The 9,765-nt window shown below is 36.3% G+C and overlaps 2 protein-coding genes across 2 annotated transcripts; one reads left to right on the top strand and one right to left on the bottom strand.

The window, feature by feature from the left end:
* The first annotated feature begins 1,186 nt into the window (after positions 1 to 1,186).
* LOC107785384 (uncharacterized) lies at positions 1,187 to 2,239 on the top strand. The gene is made up of 2 exons (XM_016606679.2): positions 1,187 to 1,780; positions 1,876 to 2,239. Exons 1-2 carry the CDS (start codon positions 1,349 to 1,351, stop codon positions 1,936 to 1,938), a joined length of 495 nt encoding a protein of 164 aa, XP_016462165.1. The 5' UTR covers positions 1,187 to 1,348; the 3' UTR covers positions 1,939 to 2,239.
* Positions 2,240 to 3,917: 1,678 nt separating this feature from the next.
* LOC107785390 (B3 domain-containing protein Os01g0234100) lies at positions 3,918 to 9,413 on the bottom strand. Its single transcript, XM_016606691.2, has 7 exons — positions 8,740 to 9,413; positions 8,532 to 8,639; positions 7,373 to 7,404; positions 7,115 to 7,277; positions 6,816 to 7,022; positions 5,034 to 5,124; positions 3,918 to 4,937 (listed from the first exon to the last, which is right to left on the bottom strand). Exons 1-7 carry the CDS (start codon positions 8,980 to 8,982, stop codon positions 4,201 to 4,203), a joined length of 1,581 nt encoding a protein of 526 aa, XP_016462177.2. The 5' UTR covers positions 8,983 to 9,413; the 3' UTR covers positions 3,918 to 4,200.
* Between the last annotated feature and the right edge of the window lie 352 nt (positions 9,414 to 9,765).

Raw genomic sequence — 9,765 nt, 5'->3', positions numbered from 1 at the left:
AAACCCATATCACATCTTGATATGACGTCCATGTACATCCATTTTATGGTCAAAACTTACAAAAAACATCCCCTCTAACACATTACAGTGGAGTATTTCTTTTGAAGCAGGAGCCGGATCCAGTACTTCGGCACCCGGTTCATCTAAAATGACCATATAGATATTTTCTGCGCCATCTATATTTTACTGTGAAAATTCAATAAGTATAGTTAGAACTCATAAGCTTCAAAATACATTGAATTTAGTGTCGAACATTTTAACGATCGAATTCACCAAATTAAAATACATTTTAACGATCCGAAATTATTAGGCAATGTATAAATACTATACTTTAATTTCGGATAGTCAGTAATTCCTTTATATTTTCCTCCAAATTATTACCTTTACAATTGTTAGATTTAGCTATATTGACACCATAGTACTCTCATAATTGCATAAACATGAATTTTTCTTAATGTATTACCTCTTTTACAAAGAAAATATACATAGTAGTTTGCAACTTTGAGGCATAATAATATCCGAAATCCGATCTGATCCAAACTTTAAAATCCGATCCAATCCGATATAATTCGGATTCAGATTCGGATTGCATTTTCTAGAATCCGAAATCCGAAATTTAAATCCAAAATGTGCTAAATCCGATCCGATCCGTGCACAGGCCTATTAGAAGTACACATGATAAGATTCTTTCATTTTTAACCGGATGTTTTCGAATTAATTCGAAAAATAGAATACTTCCTGCAGTCCATTTTAATTATTTATATATATATATATATATTAAGGAATTCACCTTTTAGCATTAATTAATAATAAAATTGACTTTATAATCTTAATTTATTTATTGAAAGTATACTCGCAGGGTCTTAGGGCAATTCCTTGTTGATATGTGAAAAAATTATAGTGAACTGGAGGGAGAACCTTTTTGGTAGGTAATGTTTTAGTGGGCCTTATGCATATTGAATTTGAATTAATCAACCAAATGAATTTTGAATATCGGATGCATATATAACTTTAAAATATTGAAAATTGTATATTTTTAGCAATTTCCAAGAATATAGCCAGCAACTTTATTAGTTTTGGATTACCTGACCAAATTTGTATTTTGCGTAAAGGAAAAGGTCCGTCTACCCCTTGGTTGTTGTCACTCCAAGATCGCAGGGCCTCTATATAAATACAAACATCTACTAGTAACAGAGAAAGAGGGTCCCCTAGGGTCAGGGTGGTTGGGGGTCTTATTTTGCAATACCACCTCAGATTAGTACCAATATGTTGGTCTCATACTTCTCCCCTTCATTCATGGCATGCTTACAAAAATAACACCGCTGACCACCACAAGTTATTTTCTTCAATGACTAGTCCTAGAATCTCTTTCTCTACTGACTTCATCGATTCATCTCAACAACAACATCATCAGCACATGATGAAGAATGATACGACATCGTATTACAGAGATGCTCCTGTTTCCTCTGACTTTGAATTCTCCGTCGCTAATCATTCTATAATTACTGGTGCTGACGAGCTTTTCTCTAAAGGTAGACTTTTGCCTTTCAAAGAGAAGAGTAGTAGTAGTAGTACTACTACTACTACTACTCTAAGAGATGAACTCCTTAATAATGACGAAGATGATTTTACTTTGAGGATACCCAAAAGTAGTAGTTCTACGACTAGGTGGAAAGGTCTACTTGGCCTTAAAAAATCTCATATTGGGTCCAAGAAAATCGACAAGAAAAATGAAGAAAAAAGGTCTGACGAGCTAGTTCATGGCACCAACAATTCCCAGGTAGGTACATTTATGCCAAAAAAAAAGTATAAAAAATAGAGGATTTTTTTTTTGTCTAGTAAAATCAAGAATTTGATGAGTGTTCTTTTCTGCAGGAAACATACAATGGCTCTGGTAGTGGATCCAGTTGTAGAGATATGGAGTGTCGTTTTAATTGATCATATTGTCTGCAGTGGGCATAACAAAGATTTTAAGAAGGTATTTTGGGGATGAAAAGGCTTCTGTTTTTTGGTTCAATTTTGGGAGAATCATACAGATTCTGATTTATATGTGGTTAGAAGCCTAAAGCTCATCATTTGTCCTATGGTGTTCTTTCGTTTCAATCTACTGTTAAATATGTACTAGTAGAAGTTGGGGGGTTTTTAGAAAATTGGCAAATGAGATTGTTGAATCATAATTTTCATCCCAAAATTTCCAGATGAAATGACAGCTATAGTGCATTGCGGCTCTATAATGATTTATTGAGAAGGCGACCCCCACTGCTCTTTTCCCTTGCAATGAATTCTTGATTCCATTTTACTCAATTCAATATGTTGACATGCTATTTAATACTTAGTGCATACTGTAGTATTATTGTTCCTAAATACTACTAATACTAGTATAGTACATGACAAATTATTTTTAATTTCCTTGTTTTTTTCCAACCATATTGTTATTTATTAGTATTAGTATTAAAGAATAGAGAAGGAAGTCAAACAGTCAAAATGACAGAGGGGGAACAGCTGGAAGGGAAGAAGCACAAACCTCCAAATTAAATTTCACTTTTCCCAATCTGAATCTGACTGAGAAATTGATAAACGTGCAATTGAATTTTCCTGTGTTAGAAGAATATTACTGTGAGATAATGCGATAGCGTGGGAACTGCCGGTCAAAACGTACTTAGCTACTCTTTTCCTCAGAAGTCATTTTGCAAAGAAGCTTCCTCTTTTTGAAGCCGGAAAATTGTTTAAAGTATATTTTGTAATCAATAACAAGTAATATTTTTCGGCGAAAGTAATTCAGTTGACTATCCTTGGACCAATATAGCTTCGCCCCTGTCAGCCCCACCAATTTTGTTACTGTTTTATCTATTTAACCCCACGCCCTATCATATAATATCACATTATATGAAATGGATGAAAAGAAAAAAAAATATTTTACAAGTGAAGTTTTCAAAATTCAACAACAATAAAAGAATATGTGTGAGAATTTACCACATAGTAGATATGGATTTAAGTCCCATTGTCCTTCCGTTTTCCCTTTGACAATGTTTCTATGCAATAAACAAATTTTTAAAAGAAAAGTTAAAAAATTCAACAAATAAACGCATAGTGCCAGAGAAAATTAGCGACAATCCTTGATTATCCTAATTAACCATTTTGCTAAGTCCTCATTATAACCCTTATATTTAAAGGTTCTCGTTCGGTTTAGTGTCAACCCAGTTACAATTCGTTTACCTTCAACAATCAGAATCACCAATTCACCATAGTTGTTATATTAATGTTTGCTTGTTTCTCCTTATTTTTAAAATGTCAAATCAATTATGGTGTTATACGAGCCACCAGGCAATGGTTGAGTATATCTAGGCCAAGTACCAGAATTGGCAGTCTCTGTATAGTTTGCGAATAGCCCAATTTCATAACTTTTTGGAAGGTATTTTTGAAATAGTATTAAATTTTTTCTTTTTCAAAGTTCTGATTGCTTATTGTTATTTGAATTTGTCTTTTAACCATAAAAGATAAATCGAGCCATTTTAGTAACAGCAGGAATAGAAACGAGATACTTATTTTAACGAAGGATAAAATTGCTTTGTTTCACATAGTTGACGATTTTAAACAACGTTGACGATTTTTGCACATACATTGAAAAATCACTTTAATTACTAGTATTAATAAAAAAAACTTGTTTGACAAAATTACCATTTATTCTTCTCAAAAAAATGAATAATAACTGTTGAAAAACTTCTAAAAATTTGTATACATCACATACTTAAAAAGAAAATTTAACGCTTTCTTAATTGTCTAAAGTGCCACTTATTTCAGACTAAATTTGTTTGTCTAAAACAACATTTAAAATTATAGCGGAGGTAGTATTAAACAATCCTTTGGAAAATTTTGTTTTACTCCAATGATCAAACAAAACTTAAACAGTGATCATAGAGTCTCGAAAATGTTGGCAAACCAGTCCTTGGAAAATCTTAGCTAGGTCTTCAGGCTTACATAGTAAAGGGCAGCCCAGTGCACTAAAGCTCCCACTATGCGCGGGGTCCGGAAAAGGGCCGAACCACAAGGGTCTACCTTACATAGTACTTCAACACAATAACAGCAGAGTTTAGCAGTCAAAAGTACAATTATCAAGCTCTCTAAGTGTTACTAAGAGTTACTAACAACATTCTCCATTTGCTGCATACTGCTTAAAATAAAGTTGAAACATAGAGAACACTACCATGGGGCATTAACTTCTCCTTGGAACATAAGCTCATAGCTCTCAGCTTTTGATTTCAGAGCCTCAACATCAGCACCATATTTTTCAGAAGTTTTTTTCAGTTCCACAAGTTTTGTTTCAAGATTCCTTATCTCATCTTCAGCTCGAGACCACTCGTTTTTAGCTTCCCAGTACCTCTTGGTGTCTGAAGCACCTTCTGAATCGAATGCAAGACTCACCAACCAGCGCAGACGAGTCCTCAGAAATCCAACATTCATGCCTAGAAGTTCAAAAGATTTCAATGACTTCTCCCATATATCAAATTCCGTACGCTTGGTGGTGAGCTTGCAAGCTCTTATCGCATCAGCAATGTTGACGACTTCAAAAATCACACCAGCAACCAACTTACAATGAAGGCCTTGTAGAAGACGATCATGAAGAAAAGCGCTTTTATTGCAGCATAACTCGTAGTACTTTCTTCTTATATCTTCAGGAAGTTCAGAGTCTATGCATACTCCATTCACCAAAATGTGGAACTCCTCAAGGTTCTTAATGTCTCTAAAATTAACAGCAAGTCCAGAGGACCTTGAGCCCTCTAAAATTTCTGAAGCAACCTCATCGCTATCATTTCCCGACTGTGCCTCCAGTGCCAGAAGTTGTTTACTCAGATCCGCCTTTCGTCTCCTCCTATGCACAACAGTTAAGGGAAGAGACTTCTTTTGACGCTTCTTTAAGTTATGAGCAGGAGCTCCCTCTGACATGTCACAAGTTGGAAACAAGTTGCTTAGAAGGACCACAAAAAACCGCAAAATATACTACATTTAACAGAATGTGAACGGTGCTTACTGACCTGCATCACTTTGCTTGGGAGGTGCATCCAAATTTAGAAGGCTAAGAGCGCCATCCACCTCCTTTAGATCATTCGCTCTTATGACGTACACCTATGAATTCAAACAAAGTTTAGATTAAGATTGCTGCTAAAGATCTGTGAATTTGCAGTTAGAAAAACTTTCCTTCAATTTCCACATATCTGTTTCACTTCATGGTGACAATTCATACTGAGATGTCGTATAATATCTGATAATAGGCCTATGATGAAAACCATCATCACTTGCAACGGATATGCTGTTAGCTGGATAACAATTCATATAAATTCATAGAGCAGTTTTTAGTAGCCCTAATTCAATCAGAAGTTGACTCTCAAGTCTGCAAAGTTGATCAGGTAAATATCAGGTGCTGCTACAGAAATAACTGTATTTGTGATTCTCTATACCCCTAATAAACAGCTGTTGCACAAAGTCGATAATCATCCCCACCTTCAAATGTTTAGACTTTGTCACTGTGACATACAAATGAGTCTGTCTGCCATAATTATGTTTATCCACTACGACATACATTTTCCACCTTCTCCATTCTTTGCAGTAAAAGGAATTGCGACATACATTTGCCATCTTCACCATTCTTTGCAGTAAAAGCATGCACTCAATGACAAGACTAATTGGTATCCTTTTACCTTTGGTACCTTACAAAGAATCCACAGTATTTTGTAGAATGTTTCCTCGAGTAAGACTAACAAGTGCATACCTGCCCTCAATTTTAGGTACCATGTGACCCAAAGTTTAAATAGAAATAAATTTCTACTAATAGTACACAGATACCTTGATAGATGCTTGGCCTGTAAACAGAAGCTCCTTTAAGGATTAAGTTTGCTTGCTCCAATGTTTTCCCTTAGAATCTAATGTTGATCAAATTTTTAAAAGAGTTAAACACACATGTTGACATATAACTACACAAGCTAAGTTAAGGTCACAACAATCTCCTGAATGGTGTGAAATATAATATACAACTACAATTCCATCTCTATCCACAGTTGACTCAATTATTTTATGAAAAGAACTCTTCCTACATGAGGAACCAAGGTATGACTGCTTATCTCATCATTAGATGGATCTTATGCCAGCGTAGAACAAGTTAGGTTACTTAACCTTACTTGGTTCACATCAATGGTGATGCCGTGCCAGTTCGAAGGCTGTTAATTTCAGTTCTAGGACTTGGCTGCCTGTTATAGATCCAGTTGTTCAACTGCTAAAGCGAAGGCATATGGGGCTTAATGTAATGTTGATAAGGCAGTGTCCAGAGAGTATTCATGAGGCCTTAGCAGAACAACGCTGGGGAACCAAGCAAGAAGTGAACCACAGCAAAAAGCATCTCTATCTGGATCCAGCATAGACCAAGGAAAAATGAATCCTTTACGGGGGACAAGCTCTTCACAGATACCTACAAACCTTACGACAATGATAGTTCTCTTTACAAACCTAGAACTCAATAACATGCCTTCTCTTCATGTTTGGACTTGAATAGTTCAGCACCGGGCTGAAATCGTTTTTACTGCAATTCACACTCCTGTTGCAGAATTTTGATAGACGTGTGGATAAGTTGGTTTTACATGGTGACATCATTCTTATATGCCAGGAAATGGGAAAAAGAAAATCAATCCCGCTTATCAGTAAACACAGTTATCTGCTACACTTTGTACAGGCAGATGGACTAGTAGGGTATGGCATATAAACAATGCACAAAGCTTAGTTAAGCATGTAAAAAACTGTTTAAAAGAAGAAACTTGGAGTGTCACCTTGAATCTAGTAGGCGCAACTAGTTGGAAAACTAAAACATCACCCTCAACCAACTTGTGAGCAGTGCAATACTTTCTCCATCCTGCACTAAGTCCGGTCTTTTCAGCAATATACTTTATCTCAAATTCTTCGCCGGTCTCGCTTTCAAGAATAACTGGAGTGTCCTTTCTCGGTAGATGGTTCTTGCAGAATGGCACAGGAAGTCCCTATTGTATGGATGGTAGAAAACAAAAATTAGAGGGTTAAGTAAATATTTCCTTAACTAAATCCAAAGCTAAGTTGTTTAGACAAAACTCACCATCCAAAAACAACTACCAACATGTGATCTAACTAATAATTTCATGAAGCTGGGATATTCATTCCCTATATTTGACAGGAACTCCTCTGCTCGAATGATGATTGGTGATTTCATTTGGGTAGCAGTACCAGACCCATCAGCTGTACATCTCTCTTGTTTGGTGCTTAATGAAAATAGAAAATAACTGTCACTCTCAAGTATCAAAGGTTGACAACTGTGGAAGAATAGCCAAAGAATATGTTGTACAAACACACTCACCTAATTGACTTGCCCCCAGCATCACCTACTGCCTGCTCAAGAGTAAGAGGAACAGCAATAGAGCTGTTAATTTCATTTATTGGTACATATAAACAGTAATGGAATGTGACTAAAACTAGACAATTTAGGAAATTATGTAAGATCACAACTATTTTCTGAATCTAAAATTGGCATAACAACAGATATCTTCTGAAATATTACCTTAATGCCGAATGCAACAGGAAGGAAAATGATACCCAGAAAAAGGGATTACTACCATGCGAGCTAATGAGGTATTGGCATCATGGAGTGGGATGAGAATGCAGTTTGTACATTTCATATAAATCTTAAATTTTGTGCAGTAACGATAACTTATTTTGTTATTCAAAATAATAACAGAAAAACTGAAAGCTCATTTCTTCCCGTTATAGTATTAGCCAATGGGAGTAATCTGAAGCCACTCCAGATAGTCCTAGACCAAACTTAGACTTCTAGTTTGCAAACACAAATTTTTTATGAGTTTGAATCAACTTTAAGTCAACCCCAATTAAGCTCCATTCATGATGTGCTCAGCTGTCACAACTAGTTTCACCTCCTGTAGTGATCACTCCTACTTTAGAAACTCTACATCATATTACATTCCCATTCTATTTAAACTGATCAAGTAAGCTCCATTCATGATGTGCTCAGCTGTCACAACTAGTTTCATCTCCTGTAGTGATCACTCCTACTTTAGAAACTCTACATCATATTACATTCCCACTCTATTTAAACTGCTCAAGTACCTAATAAGAACCAGTTCACATCAGATTTAAGCAAAGAACCTGAAAAGACTAATTAAAGAAACCTATAACAGAAATAGGTCTTTTCAACAGGGAAATGTTGTGGTTGCTTAAGTAACTTGATAGCCGGCTTAGGCTAGAGACAATGCGGGTTTCATTTTACATCAGCCTGTTTGCTAAAATTGTCCCGTCCCAGGTCTATGCAAGTTGCAATTGAAGAGATCCTAATTGTCAATGAGGGTTGAGCAGTTAGAGAGACTTGGAGTTGCAAATTACTGTAGCAATTAGTTGAATCTTTATCAGCAAACAAAAGGGAATAAATGTAAGGTTATAACCAGGCAACAAATTTGACCAAATATCAAGTGATCCATAGTTGATTTAAGAGAAGGGTATCTCACATTGTTGGATTGAGAAGCAGAAGGTTGTTTCTTGATTGCCCTCTTCCTCCTGAAGGGAATTGGTGAAATCTGATCAATTATCTCCTTGGGCTTCCTCCTTCTTTTACCCTGAACAACAGTGGAGCCCAGATCCAACAATCAATTCAGTAAATCAAGACAGGCAAAAAGCAAAACAAAAGTTGCACAAAATTAGAGCAAAAAGAAATACCAGCAAGGAAGATGAGAGAGTTTGGGCAGATAGAGTTACAGAGTTAATTGGGTTGGAAGCATCAACAACACTCAAATTGTTGTCTTTGCTTGAAGCAGGCTCAGGGTCAGGGTCAGGGTCAGGTTCAGGGAGTTGAGTTCCAAGTGGTTCCTCATCAAAAACTTCCTTCTTGGGTGTATCTGGATAGGAAATACGATGTTCTTGAGTTGGGGGTTCACTTCGATGAACTACTTTTATCTTCATTTTGCTGTAGGAATTAGAATAAAGATTGTGGCTTTTTTTAGCAGATCCTTTTCCTACCAGTCCTGGCTGGAAAACTAGAGAGAGAGGGCTTTTGGCTTAGGTGTTCGGTCGAGGGTATATTGGATGGCCGTTTCGTTTGGTTGAACGGTTAAAGAAACATCCACAAAACAAACAATTACAGATGCATTTTGTGGTTTGATCTTTCCTGGATTGCAATATTACTGCAACAATGGGATTAGTGGGGGGGGGGGGGGTTTGGGCACTGATTTACTGTTGGAGTATGTAGTCTAGTTATGGTTATTAACGATTCTTAGCCACCTGGTTTACACGTGTGTTACTTTAAAGCTAACACTCCTTGGATTTCCTGACACTGGAGAAAGAGTTGGTTGCCAGTCTCAAGTCTAGTCTAGTAAAACACGGAACAGACTTGGGACTAAAGAAGACCATTCGTTGTGACATGAATGTGAATATATTGCACCAATACGCATATAAGGAACGAGAAAAATTCTATACGAATACCTTATTTAGTCGAGTTCATACAACATAGTTTAGTACTACTTATTAATTAGATGGTGGTATTGAACATTTACCTATTAACGTGCTAAAAATTGGCTCATTAGTGGCGGACTGCCTACTTCAACAATGTATAACCAAAACCACAGTATTCCAGCCAGTGCTTAGTCATAAATGTTGCAATTTGGGTCAAGTAATAGTACTTATTCTTATCCAGGCTAGATTCAGTGCCCAGGACCCTTTTCATGTATCTCTACACAACACTGAAAT

Source organism: Nicotiana tabacum, chromosome 3, assembly GCF_000715075.1.
Source record: "Nicotiana tabacum cultivar K326 chromosome 3, ASM71507v2, whole genome shotgun sequence".
Lineage (NCBI taxonomy): Eukaryota > Viridiplantae > Streptophyta > Magnoliopsida > Solanales > Solanaceae > Nicotiana > Nicotiana tabacum.
Note: the sequence above shows the minus strand (reverse complement) of the source record. Positions and strands in the feature narration are given on the sequence as shown.

What these genes read in the sequence shown, in the direction of transcription:
- LOC107785384 (XM_016606679.2), top strand. Translation starts at nt 1,349, where the DNA reads ATGACTAGTCCTAGAATCTCTTTCTCTACTGACTTCATCGATTCATCT. An exon ending in ATGGCACCAACAATTCCCAG is followed by an intron (nt 1,781 to 1,875) that starts GTAGGTACATTT and finishes TCTTTTCTGCAG; the next exon opens with GAAACATACAATGGCTCTGG.
- LOC107785390 (XM_016606691.2), bottom strand. Translation starts at nt 8,982, where the DNA reads ATGAAGATAAAAGTAGTTCATCGAAGTGAACCCCCAACTCAAGAACAT. An exon ending in GCTGGGGGCAAGTCAATTAG is followed by an intron (nt 7,278 to 7,372) that starts GTGAGTGTGTTT and finishes ATTTTCATTAAG; the next exon opens with CACCAAACAAGAGAGATGTA. An exon ending in TTGGTAGTTGTTTTTGGATG is followed by an intron (nt 7,023 to 7,114) that starts GTGAGTTTTGTC and finishes TCCATACAATAG; the next exon opens with GGACTTCCTGTGCCATTCTG.